Source organism: Euprymna scolopes, chromosome 21, assembly GCF_053919585.1.
Source record: "Euprymna scolopes isolate OS-2025 chromosome 21, ASM5391958v1, whole genome shotgun sequence".
NCBI lineage: Eukaryota > Metazoa > Mollusca > Cephalopoda > Sepiida > Sepiolidae > Euprymna > Euprymna scolopes.
The window spans coordinates 58,003,316-58,023,315 of NC_136502.1; the positions used below are offsets into that span (position 1 = coordinate 58,003,316).

Sequence of the window (20,000 nt, forward strand, 5' to 3'; positions counted from 1 at the left end):
TATGGCATATCAATCATTTTAAAGTTATTTAATGCTGAATCCATTCATTTTGGTAATATTTTTATGCTTCAAGTTCTTTATATTTATTCATGACATAAATTTCTGTTTAATTGCAATTTAATGCAATAATTTTTAAATATTTATTTCTATTATGGATCCATTTCTTTATGGAAATCATTTCATACAAGGCATGAAACCACTTAATGTAAGGATTTAAGAAGAATGAAAAATAATTATCGCAAAGACAGGAAATATCTATTGGCCTTGGTCTTTTGAAGACCAAGGCCAATAGATATTTCCTGTCTTTGCGATAATTATACAAGCACTCTTATCCATTCTTGAATGAGGCCAAACCAACAAAGTCTCCTGTTCTGCACATATCTTCCTATACTGAATGTATGCCTCACATGGGACAGAGATTTGTCAGCCCAAATATGACAACAGTACTCCATATATGGTTTAAAAGTAGATTTGTAGTGATAGGCAATAGTCTCTAGTGTGAGAAAATGTTTAGAGTGATAGAGAAAACAGCATGAAATATTAGCATATTCAGTTTAATATCTTTCTTACATACCGACATGTGTTTGACAGCTTTTTAGAAATTAGCTTTCAAACTAACTTCTCTGAGTAAGAATTTATCCCCTTTTCTCTCAAATTAACACTTATCACTTGCTCATGCTTTTTCTTTTCAACTGACTCTTCTACTGTCTATATCTACTAACCCAAGCACTCTTATCCATTCTTGAATGAGGCCAAACCAACAAAGTCTCCTGTTCTGTACATATCTTCCTATACTGAATGTATGAATTCTAATCTTAATGGCTATGATCGAAAGAGTAGTATGACTAGAAGTTCAAGCATTGATATAGTAACTTGTATGGTAGGAGAACTATAAAACAACATCCATAATCAGATAGAATGACACATTGTACATCTATAACGTAATCATTTGCCTAGCAAAGAGAGTTGGTTATGTTCTCAATGCTGATAACATCCTTCCAGAGTCAAATGTTCAAACTCTTTAACCTGACTTTCACGTGCATCATGAATTGAAATAAATACATAAATGATACTGCCAAATCTACTGCAAATAATGTAGGTTTCCTCTATCATGTTTGAAAATTTCTAACACCTGTTAGTATCCTATATGTCTATAAAGCCATCATTCACCCATGCATGGGGTGTTGTTGCTACATCTGGGCCGGTGCACCAACAATTAGTCTCTCCCTCTTAGACAAGATGCAAAAAAGAGTCTTTAGACTAATAGGTCTTGCACTATCTATTAAACTATCCCCACTGCTGTAATGTTGCACTCCTGCGCTTATTTTACAAGTACTTCCATGGAATGTGGCATTGACAAACTTACTGCACTTATACTACCTCAACTTAAATACCTACCCCTCGACAAACCTTACTAGCAACAAATTACTTTTAACCCCTAACCAAAAAAAAAAAAGAAGAAGAAAAGGACACCATGTGATCGGAAGAAGAAAAAGTGCGGTTGAAAAAGATGGACACTTAAAGTCAAAAATGAAAAATGGCTTTCTATGGCCAGTGTGTAGTAAAGTAGAAAGAAAAATACGGTCAGGGGAGATAGACATGTGGCCCCGTAAAAGTAGCGAGACCTTTTGAGCTAGTGTCGAGACAGAAGAGTTTTCTTAATCTCATGGCAGACAAAATGAACAGCTAGAAAAAAAAAAGCAGGCATTGTTTGGAAAGTAATTGTAATAAATGCCTTTTGCTAAAACAGAAAGAAAAACCAAGTCGGATTTATTTATTTTTGTTTGTTTGTTCCTTTTCGACGGTGGCAGACAGCATAGGAGTCTAAGAGAGGTTTGAACTGTAACAAACACGGTTCAAGCGTAATGGCCAAATTATAACTAAGCAATACCAGATACTGTAAAACTTTCTACTTTAATATTTTCTTTCTTCAGACTTCTTGCCTTGGGAATACTCCCCTCCTCACTAGAGTGTATCAACATGTTTCCCAACTGTACTAACGCACAAAAATTCAAATGTAATGTGAACAAACACTTTGCTGCACAACTTCCACAGAGGATGCACCCCATGATCTCAAATCACAGCAGCCTTTATGTCTCGATAGCAATGTACCTTGCTTGGAGTACACAAAAGTAAAAAAAACAAAAAAAAAAACATCAAAGACAACGTGGAGTTTGATGTTGAACAACACAAAACAATTGATGAAACGAGTACATCATAAAGGAGTATCTGAAAGCATTTTTAAGAGTATTGTTGAACAAAACTTAACATATTACTTGAAATATCATGAAAGTTAAAAATAAAAAATTATACCAATAAAAAAGTGAATAATGATTGAGAGTATTTTATTTGATAAGAAAATAGACATAATGAAAGCAAGTGAAATTAAGATTTAAAAAATATCCTTCAAAATAAAAAAAAGCAACTTTTTTTAAACAATGGCCGACATTGCTTCATTAATCAAAGGATACAAACTTGCCACAATACTAGACATCTATTACATTTTTTTTTTTTTACAAAATGTGAATAATGCAAAGCAAAGAAAATGGCAGAGCACCAATGACACTAAACATAGCAGCACATATACGTGTAGCAATACGATAATTACAAAGAACTCATTAAAGCCTGTGAACATGATGAACAATGTTATAGTATGGAGCACTCTTTTATGCTGAGTACTTTTTTCTTTACTTCCCATTTTCAAAGTTCAAAATATATAAGGATAAATTTATGACCACAACAAAAATAAGAAAATAAAAATGAGTGAAATCTAAATGGACAACGATGAACAGGAGGAGCCTCACAAAACCTACTTCCAGTTGTTTTATAGCAGTATCACAAATTAGTTTAAAAAAAAACAAATAATCAAGTAAACGCTTGTTGGTTCTACAAGAAATTATTTCATTTAAAAACTATACATTATAGTGTCTGTTGGAGTTACCAAAATTTCATTGCTCTTGTTGTGTTAAATTTAGAATAAAACTCAGCTGATCAATACAGACATATTAGTCAGCCCTGTTTTGGTATGAAATAACCGTGATAAAACGCAGCTCAGTGGATTGGCTTAGTCAGTATTAATTTTTTTTTTTTTTGGGGGGGGGGGTCATTAATAAAAGATATCCTGTGCTTTTAAAAAGTCTACCTGTTACTAGTAATTGTTTAAGTGGGGGTTTTATGAGTGAAAATAGGGCTGATGATTCTGCCTGCACTGACTAGTCAAATTTTATCTTAAATCCAAACACTAATGTATAGTTTTTACATAAAATCATTTATCTTACCTCTTATAAAATTTACAATCAAGCACTTTATTGATTTCTCAACTAACTTGAGATAGATGTGATTACATATGTATGTAAAGGTTTAAATTATTTAAAAATCATATTCAAAATAAAAAGTACACACAGCGGTACTCAAGTTGTTTACAACTGTTTCCAAACACTGTTCATTTTCAATTATACAAAATAACACAAAGTACAATATTTAAGCAAAGTTTGTTATATTGTATAACTGAAAATAAACATTATCTGAAAAAAGCTGTAAACGACTTGGATATTAATGTGTGTACTCTTTGTTTGGAATATGATTTGAAGCTAATTTAATATTTTTAATATATATCACACATACAAATGTCCATAAAGCAAATAGTACATGATAACGACTGACCATCCATGCAATTGTGGTACCGAATAGCTAACCTCTGATCCTCAATCATGGCGGCAGCATAAATGTCTATTGTCCCCGAACAGGAGGGCTGGGTGCCCTCTGAGCGAGACAGCAGCCGGGTTACATCAGAGACTAACGGAGTATGCGGTAGAGGTGGTGATGGGCGATACGTAACCTTGGCAGCTTTGCTATATGAACAAGGAGAAAGAAATGGAAAGAAAAAGATATATGAAAAATCAACTTCTCAGAATCGGAACAGTGCCGAACCAAGACAGCAGACTTTGCACATACACACAAAGATCTTGATATTCTTTCAGATAGAGCTTTATAAAAATAACAAATAATTAAAGGAGGTTATCTTGAACACTTTATTACAGTTTTGGATATACCATGAAATTCCAGTAAAGTGTTCAAGATTAATAGATAATTAAAATGGACTTTTGTTTATACATATATGCACACACGTAAGAAATTAATTTGTAAAAGTAGGACAGAGAAAAACAAGAAACTTATTTTTAAAGAAGAAGTAATAATAGCATAAAAAGTGCATGATTAAAAAGAAGGAAATGGATATTCGATGCCAAGTAGATCTGATTAAAATATTGCAATGGTAAAGACTACATTTAAAAATGAATTATAACAATAACGGCGGCTCTAACACCAAGACTGCTCTCTCTTCTTCTTCGCAAATAAATGCCTGCAAATAAATGCCTAATAAAATGGCTGAACTAAATTGAAGCATGTCATGTTTTTCCTTTAAAACAAGTTAAGGGGGGGATTTTTTTTTTTAAGAAATGAAAAAAAAAAAAAAAAAAGGAAAAAATGGAAGAAAGAAATGGACATTTTCTTTTTGTTTGAAAAAAAAAAAAATTGTTATAAAAACTGATTGTGAAATGATGAAATACATTTAAAACGAAATAGAATTCAATTCTTGAAAAAATTAGTGGTATTTAATAAGAGTTATGAAGAACAGTAAAGCGTGTGCTTTGCAAGGTGGAAGGGAAAAACTGTATTAATAAAAACAATGGCACTTGAAAAGAAAAAAAGCAAAAAAAGTAATTGAGGTATAAAATGAACAACGAAATTATTTCTTTAAAAGAATTGCTTTGATAAAAGGCATGTGATGCAATGGAAGAAACAAAATAGATATAAAATGAAATGCTAAAACACCTTTTTAAGAAATGTTTCAGTGAAATGTGTGAGTACGAGTGTTTCTGAATTATCAATGAAAACTGTAGTCATCTGATCAAACAGAATGAAAAATCTTATCTAAATACAAAAATGTAATAGTTCATGAAACACATGAAAATCATTTTAATCTTTCAAAGAAAAAATGGTCTTGATCAAAACTGCAGCAAACTGGGGAATAATATAAATAACACAGAGTTACATATTTTATGAGGAGAGAAACGCTGTATGGATAAAGACAGTGACCCTTAATGGAAGAAAAAAAAAGAAAGTAAAAATCATGAAGTACCAAATGGAACGTAACAACGATTCTTGTTTTAAAAAACTGCTTTGATGCAATACATGAGAACAGGTATCTATTTTCTGGATAACTCATTAACTTAATATGATATGTACGACACGTAGAACTGCATTAAAAACTAACACAACAAAAATATTTGTTTTGATGAAATGTGTTAGCACATGTATTTATTTTCTGGATTGTAATGATTAAAAGTGTGGTCATCTGAAAAAACGTATATAGAAAAAATAGAATGAAAAATGTAGTATTTGATTAAACACATGGATAAAAACACTTTATTCTTTAAAAACTGGTATTGATCAAAATTGTGGCAAATTGATGAATAACTTTGCGTGAGATAAAATTGTATTGATAAAAACAGTGACACTTGAAAAAAAAAAAAAATGCCAAAACCTGAGGTATAAAATGAAATAAATAAAAAACAAAGGTACTTCGTTTAAAGGCATCTATTTTCTTAATAATTCATATTCATTTTTAGCATCCTATACCAACCACAGTCGCATTGACTGGAAATGATGTTTGATCTCGAATCAACCTGACAACAAACAAAATAACTCGTTGTTTAAATCTACTTGTAAATATGTCTAAAAGTTCCCGTTGTAATTAAATTATCTGTCCTTATAAGACAGTTTAACTCGTGAAAACTGAGCTGATGAATCTGCCTGCATTGATCAGCCAGATTTTATCTTAAATCTATCAAATACTGAAATGTATAGTTTTTAAATAAAATCATTTATCTTATCTCTTATAAAATTTACAATCAAGCACTTTGTTTTTTTTCAACTAACTTGACAGACATGCAATTTATATGTCAAGATTTAAATTATTTTAAAATCATATTTTAAATAAAAAGTACAAACAACGGTATTTAAGTTGTTTACAACTGTTTCCAAACACTGTTCATTTTTATTTATATAATATAACACAAAATACAATGTTTACACAAATTTTGTGTTATATTGTATAACAAAATAAACATACTTTGAAAATAGATGTAAACGACTTAGATACTATGTATATGTACTCTTTGTTTGGAATATGATTTGAAACTAATTTAAATTTTTAAATAAATTAATATATCACACACGGGCACTGATACTAATTTCAGTATCTTATGATTTTCATAATAGTTAGACAATTATTTTCCACATCTTTTTGTTTTTTTTTCAAAATATTTTCTTTTGACGATGATTCAAATAATTTATTTGCTGACAGAAAAAAAAATTGAACCCAAAACCTGTTAAGTTACTGATAAAGTTGTCGTCGTCGTCATCATCATCATCATCATCATCAGTTCATCATTTATTTTACATGTTGGAATGTGTTGTATACCTTTTAGAAATTGACTTCCAGACTTATTTTTGGTCAAATTTTTTGGAAGTTATTTTCTGAACCGAGGTAAAATTTTTATAGGATGAATGCCTCTACTGACTCTAATCTAGTGAGGTGATGGGAACCGGTGTTTTTTATCAAAACATTATACCTGCCATTTACTGATATTTAAAAAAAACAAACTTTTTGTCGTTTATTTGTCTTTTAAATTAATCAAACAAATGACATGCCTGGTCAAAGTGTAAATTCAGTTAAAGTTACTTGACCGATTTGTCTTGGGCCCCAAACTCATTATAGAATAATTTGTGAAACCATATGAAGGAAAAATATAATAGACATGTAAAGTTTGTAAAGTTAATGAGATTATTACTGAAACTAAAAAATGAAAAAATACATTTGTGTAAAACTGAATCGGATACCGCTACTGATGACTCAAACATTAAATTTGCAACTTACATACACAAACGACCATATATTAAAATAAACACATTTATTAATATACATTAATGTTGCAAACAGCTGTTACTGATACTTTGTTGTCTTATATATATATATATATATATACACACACACAAAATAGACACATGCATCGATATACGTCTTAACATAAGACAGAAACGTTAATCCTTTAATGTCAGTTACCACCGGTACTGCCACAGCTTCTTCATTCTCCAAATGCACATACATTGAATATTTATCTCTATATTAATAAAAAGAATTTTCTCATATCACTTTTGACGCCATAAGAAGACAAGGCAATTCCTATACAAATCTTTCAGACTCACCATTTCCAGATAATACTGCAGTGAGTTTTTACACAAAAATACATTTTGTCACTGTTTAATAAATATTACAATTTATCCTCTTCAATTCATTCTCTCAAATATGAAATCTCACATAGGTAGAAGCAAATATTTCACCCTCATTAAATTAAATCTTTCCACAGATCCTGAAATCATAGTCATACATAGCCACATGGCACCAAAAAATTATTCACTTTTTAAATTCAATCATTTTGTACATATTACTATTTTTATTCTTACTATTATTAATAATGCTATTACTATAAGTAGTAATAGTAGTACAATTTTTGTTATTGATATTTATATTAATATTGCTAACATCATTAACTCTAAATTGGACATTTTTCGTCACTTATATGAATTCCAGGGCAATGCTGGAAAACAAGTCGGCTAGTATATAATAATAAGTTACTATTTATCAAATATCACTTAAGGATATGGTTTATGAGAAATTGACAGCTGAATTATGATGAATACTATAGGAGAATTGAAAACATCAAGACAAAAACTGATCCTTTCTCAAAAACATTGTTCATGGAATGTGAGGACTAAAGGACAAATTAGGAGGTAGTAAGAGTTACAAGGTTTTACTTTCATATACTATGACATTGTGTATGCATGCCTGATAGATATTTACTTTGATTGACACTGGTAATGGGTAATGCTATGTTGTTTTGGAATGAAAATGCAATAGGTCCAACCAGATTTCAAGTGAACTTAACCGATTCCAAAATCTGTGTTATTATTATTCATTGTGCAACCAACACCCGCCTGCCACCCCATTCTGTTCATACTTACACTTTTCTCTTTATCAAAGAAAAAAGTATCATCAATTTTGAGATTATGTCCACATCTATTGCCGTTATAGCTAGGCCAGACTACAGTCTCAGAAGATAACAGTTTTCATTCATCCCTCTTCACATAGAGAACGGTTACGCCTTGTTCTGAGAAGATAATAATAAAAAAAATACCAACTGTTTTAATAATCAGTGGCAAAGATGTTCCGTATCAGACGTTTATTTTCTCAGCCTGTTTACGAGAAAACACAGAAAACAATTACAAATAATGTTATCATTATATCGACACAACATGAACAGATTAAGATGCTTAAGAAAATCTGAAGAATTCCTCATTGGCATTTATGAATACAAGTAATCCATTTTATCTATATATAAAAGAGGATTATGTATGTCCACACAATAACTTCAATGCATTTGGACCAATTCTTATCAAATTTGAACAGGTATATTCTTTCTTTTTCTCTCTCAGTATATATCTATGCAGGTATAAAACTAATTTTCCAGCACCTTTAGTTTCTGAGCCTTATTGGATTTACTGTTTTGCTGATTTTTATAAAATTTGAACAGAAATTCTTTCTCAGTATGTATCTATATATATATAAAGTAGTAGCGTTTGTGTGTGCATGTGTGTATGTACAACTCTCCAACAGTCCAAACTGATCATGACCAAACCTGGCATGATGATGGTCCCCCACCCAGGGAAGGTGCACACCAGTTTTCAAGGTTATGGTCAAAGGTCAAAGCCATAACCTATGTATATATACTCTCCTACAGCCCACACCACTGGACCGATCATGACCAAACCTGGCATGATGATGGTCTCCCACCTAGGGATGGTGAACACTATTTTTCAAGGTCAACTGTTAAGGTCAGGACTTTACTAGTATCATATATATTTATACAGACGCAACACTTAAATCATCAATATACTCCTAACCAATTAATTACATATCTACCATGCCTCTAGTGATGTTGACATACTGATTTTTTGTTAGATCATCAAAGTTATCTCCTTTTTGGGGGAGGAGATAGTTTAGTATTTGTTCCATTATTATGAGGCCATGAGGAAACCATCCTCCAGGTATTATCTCCTCCAACAAGAAACTGTCATAATTGATTGTTCAATACCAGATGGGTGACTATTTGAAAATACCAGGCATGGTACATGGGAAGACGGTGACACCTTTCATCTTTGTTGAGATCTACAAGTAAATTTAATATTCCCTAAAAACTTTCTTCTTTGGAAAAAGCTGGCTCAACTCATTCTGAATGGATATCAGATAAAACACAAAATAACTTAAAGTAGAGAGTTAATAAAACCTATTTATAATAGGCATTTGATATGTCGGTAAAATTTGTTCTTTTAAGAATTATGTCTGTGTTTCTCTGATTGTTCTTTAAACTATATAAAGAGCTTTTTTTTTTTTTACATTTTTTTTATTTAATAAATATTTTGCTTTTATTTTAATGTGGAGAACATATTAATACTAATTGTCTTACGCATTTTTTATAAACTTCTGTTCACCGTAAAGAAAGCCTATTTCCAATGAAGCATTGAGGGCTATTGTGATAGGAGCCAGATTTATAGGGGGAAGCTTGGGTAGTGAGTTGGGCAACTAGATGTTTGTTCACATTACATGTAAATTTCTGCATATTGATATGATTGAGGGTGTTGGTGGGGGGCGGGGAAGAAAAAGCTAAGGAAATCTTTTGGCATGTGTGTGTGTGGGGGATTTTATTGGGTGGGTTGAGGATATTTATGTTAAGAAGGATACAAGTGCAATAAGTTTATTGGAGCACATTTTGTGGAAGTATTTATTTCTTATGCACCTGAATATTTGAAGTCTTATCCTATATAAATCTTCATTTGGAGGAGGGGGTGGCAATGCCTCCAAGAATTACCAAAAAAACATGAACCTCTATTTCTCTTTGTATTAAAGTTGAAGGATTTTCAAGTTTTATCGTGAGAATATTTCTGGGATGGGATGTTAATCAGTCAGAAAACATTTGATGTATGACTAAAAATGTTCAATTTGTTACATCCCTAGGAGATAACACCATTGCAAGAAAGCACGGAACACCCTACCGGGGGGGGGGGGTCTGTTTTAGTACATATCTATATTATCTACACTTACAATCTGAAGACAAGTGATTTATACGTCATCAATAGAAACTTATTAATCTTTTTCTTTCAACTGTTATCTCAAATTTCCTACTAGAAGTGTGAAGTGACCTTTTTAATCAGTCATGCAAGCGTGCCCTTTGGATCTTATCTTAACTCTAGTATCACCAATTGGGAGGAGATAATAAGGAAAATATCTTTCGATTATTAATAGAATTTTTAACTATGGTTGAATTCTTTTTAACATTAGTCATTAAGTGTTCCCTTGGTCTTCTGGGGGAGATTTCTTTTTCATGGAAGACAAGGCATGACGCCACTTAATGTAAAGAGCTAAAAAGAATGAAGATGGTATGTTCTTGAAGAAGGGAAGAGTGATTTTAACTTAAAACTAGATTTTCTTTACCATTTATTTATTATTCTTATTCTCATAGACGAACTCAGGGATCTTAGTGTCCTGATTTCTCAGGTTTCACTTCCATACATACATAGTGAACTCATTTGGCGCCAGTTCAACACCCTACCTTTGGAGTGAATGCCATTACAATTACAACTTGAGACTACCCATCTCTCAGGATTCCAGACAGGAAGGAAGGAAACCAAAGCGTATGACAACCAGAATATTTGGATGAAAAAATATGCAAGCTAAAGAAATTGGTTCAAATGAATAAAGAAATAAGATGGAAAAAAAAAAAAAAAGAATTTGTTAGTTAGCGGGGGTGGGGGGAAGGTTTAATCATTTCAATAAAGATATAGAAAAAAAAAAGAGAGAATTTAAGCTAAAAATAACAAATCTTATAAATTGATAGAAAAAAGATGTCCACAACTCGGCTTTTAGGTTACTTCTTATTAATAGCAGCATTAGTATTAATTTAAACTCCTTTTGCTATTAAGCTTGCTTCATGCTGAATTTGGTGAAATTTAGCTGAAATAGTTCATATTTACTTGGCTCCCCACGAGTGTAGAATTAGACACAAGGTTGCTTTTTTTTTTTTTTAATGTGGGAAAATTCAATTCCCCCCAAAAAAGGTACTGTGGATTGAAATAAAAATAAAAACACAATCTAGAAGGATTTATCCTTCACTGACTGAGAGACAGTAAAGACGAAATGCAGTATAAGAACAGATATGACACTTTGCTCCTAGCCAAAGGAGCAAGTTGTATGTAGCTTAATATTTTTGAAGTATATTCATATCTATTTAATATTATTATTGTACATGTTCTGTAAAAATGATGGAAAATAATTATGCTTCATCAGCAATTGTACTAATAATCACATAAAATTATTTTTGACAGAGCATATATTGCTAAGGAGTTATATTCATTTATAAATGTCTGTAATCATGTAATGTTGTAGTTACATTTTAACACACACCCATATGTTACATGCAGAGACAATCGCAAAAGAACAAAAATAGTGGGGAAGAAATTCAACTCAGCATTTTTTCAGTTTTAACAAAGGGAATTTACTAATGGTAGTTTCCAAACTATGCCTGCATCTTGGTTTTAAAAGTATCTTCGTTTCACCACCATACAGGTTTTTCCAATCTCTCTCACTGGCATGTGTTTCACCTCATAGTCGCTGCCAACATGGTTTCTTTTTTTTTCTCCACTTTTCTTTCCATTCTCTTCCTCCACTATCAAGTCACCTTGCACACCGGCTTGGTCATTTGCATATGCGAGATGCCACCACTGCAGCTGCACATGCGTCAGTGGCTCTGTTACATTGTTACCATATTCCCCATTCTAATAAATTCTCCTTTAAAATAAAGTCTTATATGCCTTGTGAATTAATCTAAGACCAAGACTAGATGACATGCAAGTGACGCCTGTGTCAACATGTTTAAAGGTCATACACACATCAATAGGCAACCAGCAACATGTGTATTTGCTATTCATTAGGTGGATTAAAGTAAATTACATTTCCTTTTCTGTCGTTATTATTATTCAATCACTAGGAGTTCTTACACATGTTATTATCAGTGAGCAATCACTGATAATAACTGGTGGTTCACTAGAGTCTAAGTAACAAGTCTACCAAGATTTCTAGTACTCTCCACCTCTTTCAATAACTGTTGCAAATTACTTTGTGTTATTACAAAAACTGCTTACCATTAATTTATCACTGGCAGCAATCATGGTCTTTGAGTGACAAGAAGCGTCACAAGATACCACTACTCTCTGCACTATTCCAGAAGAGGTGCGATTATTATTATTGTACACCCTGTCAAAAATGCTAAAAAAAATTATGCTTCATCAGTAATTGCATTAATATTCAATATAAAATTACAGAATTATATCAGTAAATTTTTCATATATCTTTTTTCTTTTCACTTCTGAAGACCTAAACAGAAAAAAGTACTCAGTTGACTTGTGGTCTAGAGTAAAGGATTTCATTCTGAATTCATTTGTTTGGCTTGCTATTTACCTTTGTGCTTCCCCTCATTACTTGAAACGGTTTCGTCTGTGGGCTGGGGAACCTACATTTTACTTGCTAACTTCTGTAAGGGGACAGATTTATATTTATTCATCTACAAATAGATACACATTGGTCTTTACTGTAACTACAAGCTAAATAAAAGATTTGTTTTGCGAATAATATAATACAAATATTGATCAGTGCTGCTAAGATTTTCAATAGCTTTCATCAATTTTCATATTTAATCTAATCAACAGTTTTTGCTTTAACTACTAATATCGTAGATGGAGTTAGAGAAGCTAATTCTCACACAATCCTATGTACTAATACTACTACTGAAATTACTCATAACAGATAATTCTTCGATATTCCTTGATGAAAAAGAGCGTGCTTTCTTCTTTCATTCTGAGTGAAAAAAAATTTCATATTAACGATACTACTAAAGACACAAATCAAATTGTACCTCCCTTCTCTTTAAAATTGTAAGTGAATCAGCCAAAGAATATATTGAAAAGAAAAATAGTGGGTGGGGACAAACATTAACATTTTGCTTGCATAATAATAGATACGTCCATTCAATCAACACGTTTAATGATGTGTGACAGCAACTGACAAAAAATATGTGAATGCATTTAACAAAGCAAATCAGGGTAGCCATAATTACTGGGAAATGACATCCCAATACAAATAGTAAAATAATATTAAAAATAATAATAGCTTTGGTAATACGAGAAGAGAACCACCTCTAGTGATAACAACAATAATTAACTAAAATATTTTTGGCAGCTGGTGGGAGGCTTGTAGCGTCTGTTGGAACTATTACAAAAAAAAAGGGTAATAATAGAACTTGCCGATTCTATTGAAAGATAAAATCTTGGAAACAACCAAACTCCCAAAGCCAATCTACACAAGAAACTTTTACATTTATTATCCATTTAGAATATACTAAGGCACTTCATATTTCTGTGTATCTTTCACACAAATTACAAAAGAAAAATGAGATCGTCTGATTAACAAAAATGATGATTGACAATCAATATGATATTGCTCAACTAAAAAATTTGACTTCAACCATTTTAAAATGAATTGTTTCAAAATCAGATTAAATAGATTTCACTAGTTATTATTGGTTATCTCTAGAGGTGGTTGTCTTCTTGTATTACCAAAGTTACTTAAATCAACAATCATCTATGGCAACACTTCAAAGGCCATAAATAACCAAGTTCTCTCTGATTCTCTCTCCTTTGATCTTGAGCATGTAGTGCAATGGGGAAAAAGGTAACTGGTTAATTTTAATGCATCTATAACCAAGCTTCTATTTTTACATCATCAATGCTCTGATCCCTATCTGGCATCAACTTAAATGAAGGACTCTCCCCAAGACGAGAGCCAATCTTTTGACAAGCTTCCAAGTCTGACCTTTACTCCTAATCTGAAATGGAACACGTATATCAAATCCATTGCCAAAGTTGTTGGAAAAATGGTGGGATCATTTTACTGCTCCAGTAGATATCTCACTGCTAATGCAATTCTCTCTCTGTATAAGGGCCAAGCACATCCAAGGATGGAGTACTGCTGCCATATCTGGGCAGGAGCTGCTAGAAGCAGTTTATTCTGCATTCTTACTTTGTAACTTATTGGGGGATGCCCTTTTCTCTTCCCCGAAACCTCTTTGCCACAGAAGAGATGTTGCAAGCCTATCACTGCTTTATCGTTATTTTCATGGCAAGTGCTTGTCTGAGCTCCAATCTAGGGTCTCTTCTTGCTAAACTTTTATGAAAAACACTCGTCTATCTGAAACCACTATTAATAATTTCCTCCACTCTTTATTTGTGCTTAAACCTAAATGTAGATTCCATCAACAAAGCTTTTTTCTTAGAATTCCACACCTGTGGAACTCTCTTCAGTTTTCCTGCTTTCCAACTGACTACTACACGATCATCTTCAAGTACAATGTAAAAAAGTTCTTGATAAGCCGTCTCCTTAAGTAGTCCAATATACCAAATTTTTATTACTAACAATTACTATATTTTCCCATTGACTACTGTACACTCATTAACTCTTATCCTCGAGTGGTCTCCGAGCCTTGATAGTGGTGACTCCTTTGTAAAAACAAAAAAGAAGAAAAAATCGCTTCATATTGATGAAAACAGTAAAATTTTAAATACATTTTCTTTAGTGGTCTTCATTTGAAGAATATTTAGCTGTCAATTGTTTTATGATAAAAAGGCAGATAATGTTTATTGATTACAAAAATTAAATTGCTACAATTTTAAAATAAATATAGAAGAGACATGTTGTTTTTATTTATTTAAAGAATATTAAGCTAACGATTATATTTATTTTTATGGAGGAAGAGTCATTTTTTTCTTAATAGTATTGATGCTGAGAGACGCTATTTCCAAAAGAATCTAGCAATAAATATAGGTTGATGTAGAAAGCACTGTGAAGTTTCCATTAGGTCCTGCTAGGCATTCAAAGAAATCGGGGAGATGAGGAATACGATATATATTATTTGTATTGTGACTAGTGCTTTCCAAACAAAAACTTGCCACCATAACAATGTTCCAGTCATTGTGCACACTGGCTTTCTACATGTGCATGTTTGATACAGTAACATTAAATGCATAGAAAGGCCAGTATTATTATAAAAACTTAGTTCTAGTCTTTTGGTGGTATGATTACAAAAAATACAACAGGATATAAAGTATAATAAAAATAAAAAAATTGAAACATTTGGTTACCCCCACCATTTCATCAAAGGATGAAAACTGAACAAAGAAAGGAAGTTTTAAATCTCATAACCACCACCAATAGTCCTCTGCATAAAATAATAAAACACATTAAAACTAGGCTAGAGTTGTACAAAAAAAACTTAGAAATCTTCATAAAACGGCATAATATTAAATCAAAACAAACAAAAAGCAACAGTGGAAAAGTTAACTATAAAAATAACATGAAAGAAATTAAATTTTAAATAAAAGTAATATTTTAAATGGAAATAAAAACATATACATTTGCAAAAAAAGTGAGAATGTCCCTTTGCAATGTAATTTTCAAATACTTTCATTTACAACTGAGCAGAAAACAGGTCATGGCAAAAAACGAGAATATTGTGTCATGTGTTATCCGTTTATATTTCTTGTAGACACCAGAAGACTGTGGGATGGGAAAACAAAGGTGAATGACAATGAAGACACCTTTGGATTAATTTACATTATGAATTGTGACAGTAAAATTTTTAAAAAGTTGTTTTTATTTGGTAACTAATCAATATTTTTCACTCAGATAATAATTTGAGCTAAAAAAAAAAAGAGCTGGTAAAAACATTTTGATTGCCTTATGTGATTAAATTGAGAGATTATAGCTAATTTAATGAGTTTGTGAAGATATTTTATTGTGGATTTATTTTATTAATGCAAAGTAAAATTACAAGTGTGGTTGAAATTTAACATATAAGAAAAAAAGAAAATTTTGACAATCGTTCATTTTAATGGTTATTATAGACTTATGAATTATTCTTTTTATATTTTGTTGCGTTTCATTGCTGTAGTTTTTGTTAAATTTTTTTTTGCATGGAGTTGAATAAACACCAATATTGTTTCTGGGTACGATATACCTTATAAGTTATTTTTTTTGCCTTGACCTATCTCCCCATCTAGCAAACAAACAATTTTTGAAACTGTTTAGACAACATTCTACAGGAGATAAGTGTGTTGCAACATCTACTTTTCCTATTTATCTTCAACACAGACATACAGTTTCATTATTGTTATTTCAACCAAAGTAAACTTTCATACACTTTAGCTTTCTATAGTTTCTAAATTTTCAAAAATTACAAGTATTTTAATTCGTTAGATGTTTCTTGAGCAGAGATAAATCACTGATAAGTTAAAACTGTTTCAAACATTTGTTCTTTTGGACCTTACAATTATTACCTCTTGTAAACTATACAAACAGATGTGACTCTGAATTTTACCATTAACTTAGATTCATCATAGGTTTGAATAATACATTAAAGGATTTCTTCCATGAATTTCAACTAAACTTCCAGTTTGTCGAAAATTATCTTAGAAATTCTTCTTTTATCGGTGTAACCTTAAAACCTCTTTATGTATGTTAGTAAACCGTAAAATTCAAAGTCACATCTGCTTGTACAATTTACTAAAGCAGCAACAATTATAAGGTTCGAATCAAGAAATATTTGAAACTGCTTGAGATAATCGGGTTTGTGAATAATGTGTGCATGTAAGAGAACTACACTAAATGTGCTATAACGGTTAGTATTAAGATTTGGAAACACTTACAAATGTGAAAGGACATTTTGAATAATAATAATAATGAAAAAATTTAACCATAGGCAGATGATGGAATAAATTAATATTCTTATATCTGATTTTGTTCACAGATTTTATGATATATCACCCTTTAAGATATTTAATACTAAAACACAATAGACATTGAAAACAAAGTATTTTACACAAAAGTAGGGCTTTATATCTTGTATATTATATATATCCAATGAACTGGATATATCCAAGACAGATTCAGGTATAGATTGATGTATGCAGCAACCATAGATAACACATTAACATAGCAGGAACCGTATAAGCGAATATAGGAATATATATTCAGTACTGGATGGTGGAGCAAAGGATTATATATCCAGGACTGGATTCGGGCACAGAATTATACACATGACTGAATATAACAATTATGGATCAAAAACTAAGTTTAAACATAATTAAGGACCCAAGATTCAATAAGTGTGTATAGTTGCGGATCCAAGACTGAATAAGATGCATATAATTGAGACTTGAAGGCTGAATAAAATAACATAATTATGGAGACTGGGTAAAACACAGAATCAAGTACTGGAGAAGGTGACGGATCAAAATACACACGAGTAGATAATAATATAAGAGCTAAATAGAAACAGATTGATATAGTCATAGATAAAAACACAGATTGATATACTATGAAAAAAAGTTCCATCACATTTGTTTTGAGAAATTAGTAAAGGAATGGATTTTTTTACAAAATGGGAGAGTGAGGTAGAAGGAGTAAAACGGCAATATCATAAACATTGACAAAAAATCCACAGGAACAAAAAGAAAAACATAAAGCATTGTAAGAAAAATGAGGCAAGGCAAAGAGGGTCAACAGAAATAATCTGAAGGCCTAACCTCGAAGAGACGGCAGAGACAGTGGAAGAGACATCAATGAATATTGGATGTTCTATGGGCAGGGCCTTAGGCCTCTCGACAGGTTGGGCTGGAACTGGAACCTTGTCGCTGTGTGCAAAAGAACTGCTTGTTGAAGATGCATAAGAAGAAGAGAAGGAAGAAGAGGCAACAGGCTCTGCTGCAGTGGGGAGAATTTCAGTGGGGAGATCATTTCCACTGTTGATTGTACAAAAGACACATTTTAAGTATATATACACATATATAAATCTATAAATATATATATATATATATATAAATATATAATATAAATAAATATATTATATATATATATATATATATATATATATAAATATATAATATAAATAAATATATTATATATATATATATATATATATATATATATAAATATATATTATATATAATATATATATATATATAATATATATAATATATATATATATAATATATATATATAAATATATATATATATATAAATATATATATATATAACATATAAATATATATATATATATAATATATAAATATATATATATATATAATATATATATATATAATATATATATATATAATATATATATATATAATATATATATATAAATATATATATATATATAAATATATATATATATATATAAATATATATATATAATATATATATATATAAATATATATATATATATAAATATATATATATATATAATATATATATATATAATATATATATATATAAATATATATATATATATAAATATATATATATATAATATATATATATATAATATATATATATATATAATATATATATATAAATATATATATATATATAAATATATATATATATATAAATATATATATATATAATATATATATAATATATATATAATATATATATTATATATATATATATAATATATATATATTATATATATATATATAAGTATATATAAATATATAATATATATATATAATATATATATAATATATATATATATAATATATATATAAGTATATATAAATATATAATATATATATAATATATAAGTATATATAAATATATAATATATATATAATATATATATAAGTATATATAAATATATAATATATATATAATAATATAAGTATATATATAATATATATATAAGTATATATAAATATATAATATATATATAAATATATATTATATAAGTATATATATAAATATATATATATGTGTGTGTGTGGTGTGGCAAAAGTAACACTCTTTTTTCTATTATATCTATTAACTGTTATCAATTCTAATATCTACCTGGTCTACTTCCTAGTCTTGAAGCATTGCAGACCTTCCTTATTATTAAGCTTGTAATATCTTTGCTTTGCATCTGCTGAATGTTAAATTCATTGCATAATAAATGAATAACTAGAGCATTATTTTTGTTCACATAAAATTGAAATGATCTTATTATGTTCACATCGTGATTATATTTTTGAAATAAAAAAGAAAATAAGTAATAATTAGTGCAACAGCTATTATGTGGGTTCATGAGGTAAAAGAGTGAAGGTGGTACTTGTATAATTCATCAGGGATTGAACCCAGAGTGTTCCTTTTACAAGATAGAATCTTGTAAATCGAATAACCTGACATAAACGAGATTCGTATTTTTGAGGGTTGGTGTTAAGCTACTTAATAATTATTTGTAAGTGGAACAATCTGAGTTCAATCCCTAATGAATGACACATGGCACAACAATCACTTTTTTTTTACCTTGTGGAACCACATGATGGCTGCTACAATAAGAAAACTCAAGCATATTTCTAAAATAAAAATCAACTCCTACATAAACTATACCACTTAAATAACAGAAAGGGCGTTACTTTTGATGCACCCTCTATGCGTGTGTGTATACATTTTAGATTGGATGAAATATCAAACAGTTTATAAATATTATTAAAAGGAAGAACAAAATATTTTAAAATATAGCATTATTTAACATTATGTATAACACAAAGAATATCCAGGTTATTTTATTAATTTATTTTAATTAGATTTCACAATTTCAAGAGTGGGGGTGAAGTGGTTACTAACCTGGATTGACTGTGTGCTTTGTAAGACTTCTGTACGTTTTATATATCACTTTCATAAGGCATGTTGGCAATCTTAATGTAGTCCTTTCCATGACTACCTGATTATA

General features: G+C 30.1%; 2 protein-coding genes across 8 annotated transcripts in view; both read right to left on the reverse strand.

Moving 5' to 3' along the window:
* LOC145242393 (uncharacterized) overlaps positions 1-20,000 on the reverse strand; it is a 717,261-nt gene that overhangs the window by 115,159 nt on the left and 582,102 nt on the right. For 5 of the 6 annotated variants that reach the window (XM_080105420.1, XM_080105417.1, XM_080105415.1 and 2 more), the window contains exon 6: positions 17,812-18,027. The exons of the other annotated variant lie outside the window; for it this stretch is intronic. In XM_080105420.1, the coding sequence (XP_079961546.1) occupies positions 17,812-18,027 (216 nt within the window). The remainder of the gene's footprint in view (positions 1-17,811; positions 18,028-20,000) is intronic. 6 annotated transcript variants of the gene reach the window in all.
* The window catches only part of LOC145242391 (uncharacterized), an 82,042-nt gene that overhangs the window by 26,711 nt on the left and 35,331 nt on the right, over positions 1-20,000 (reverse strand). The window lies entirely within an intron of this gene.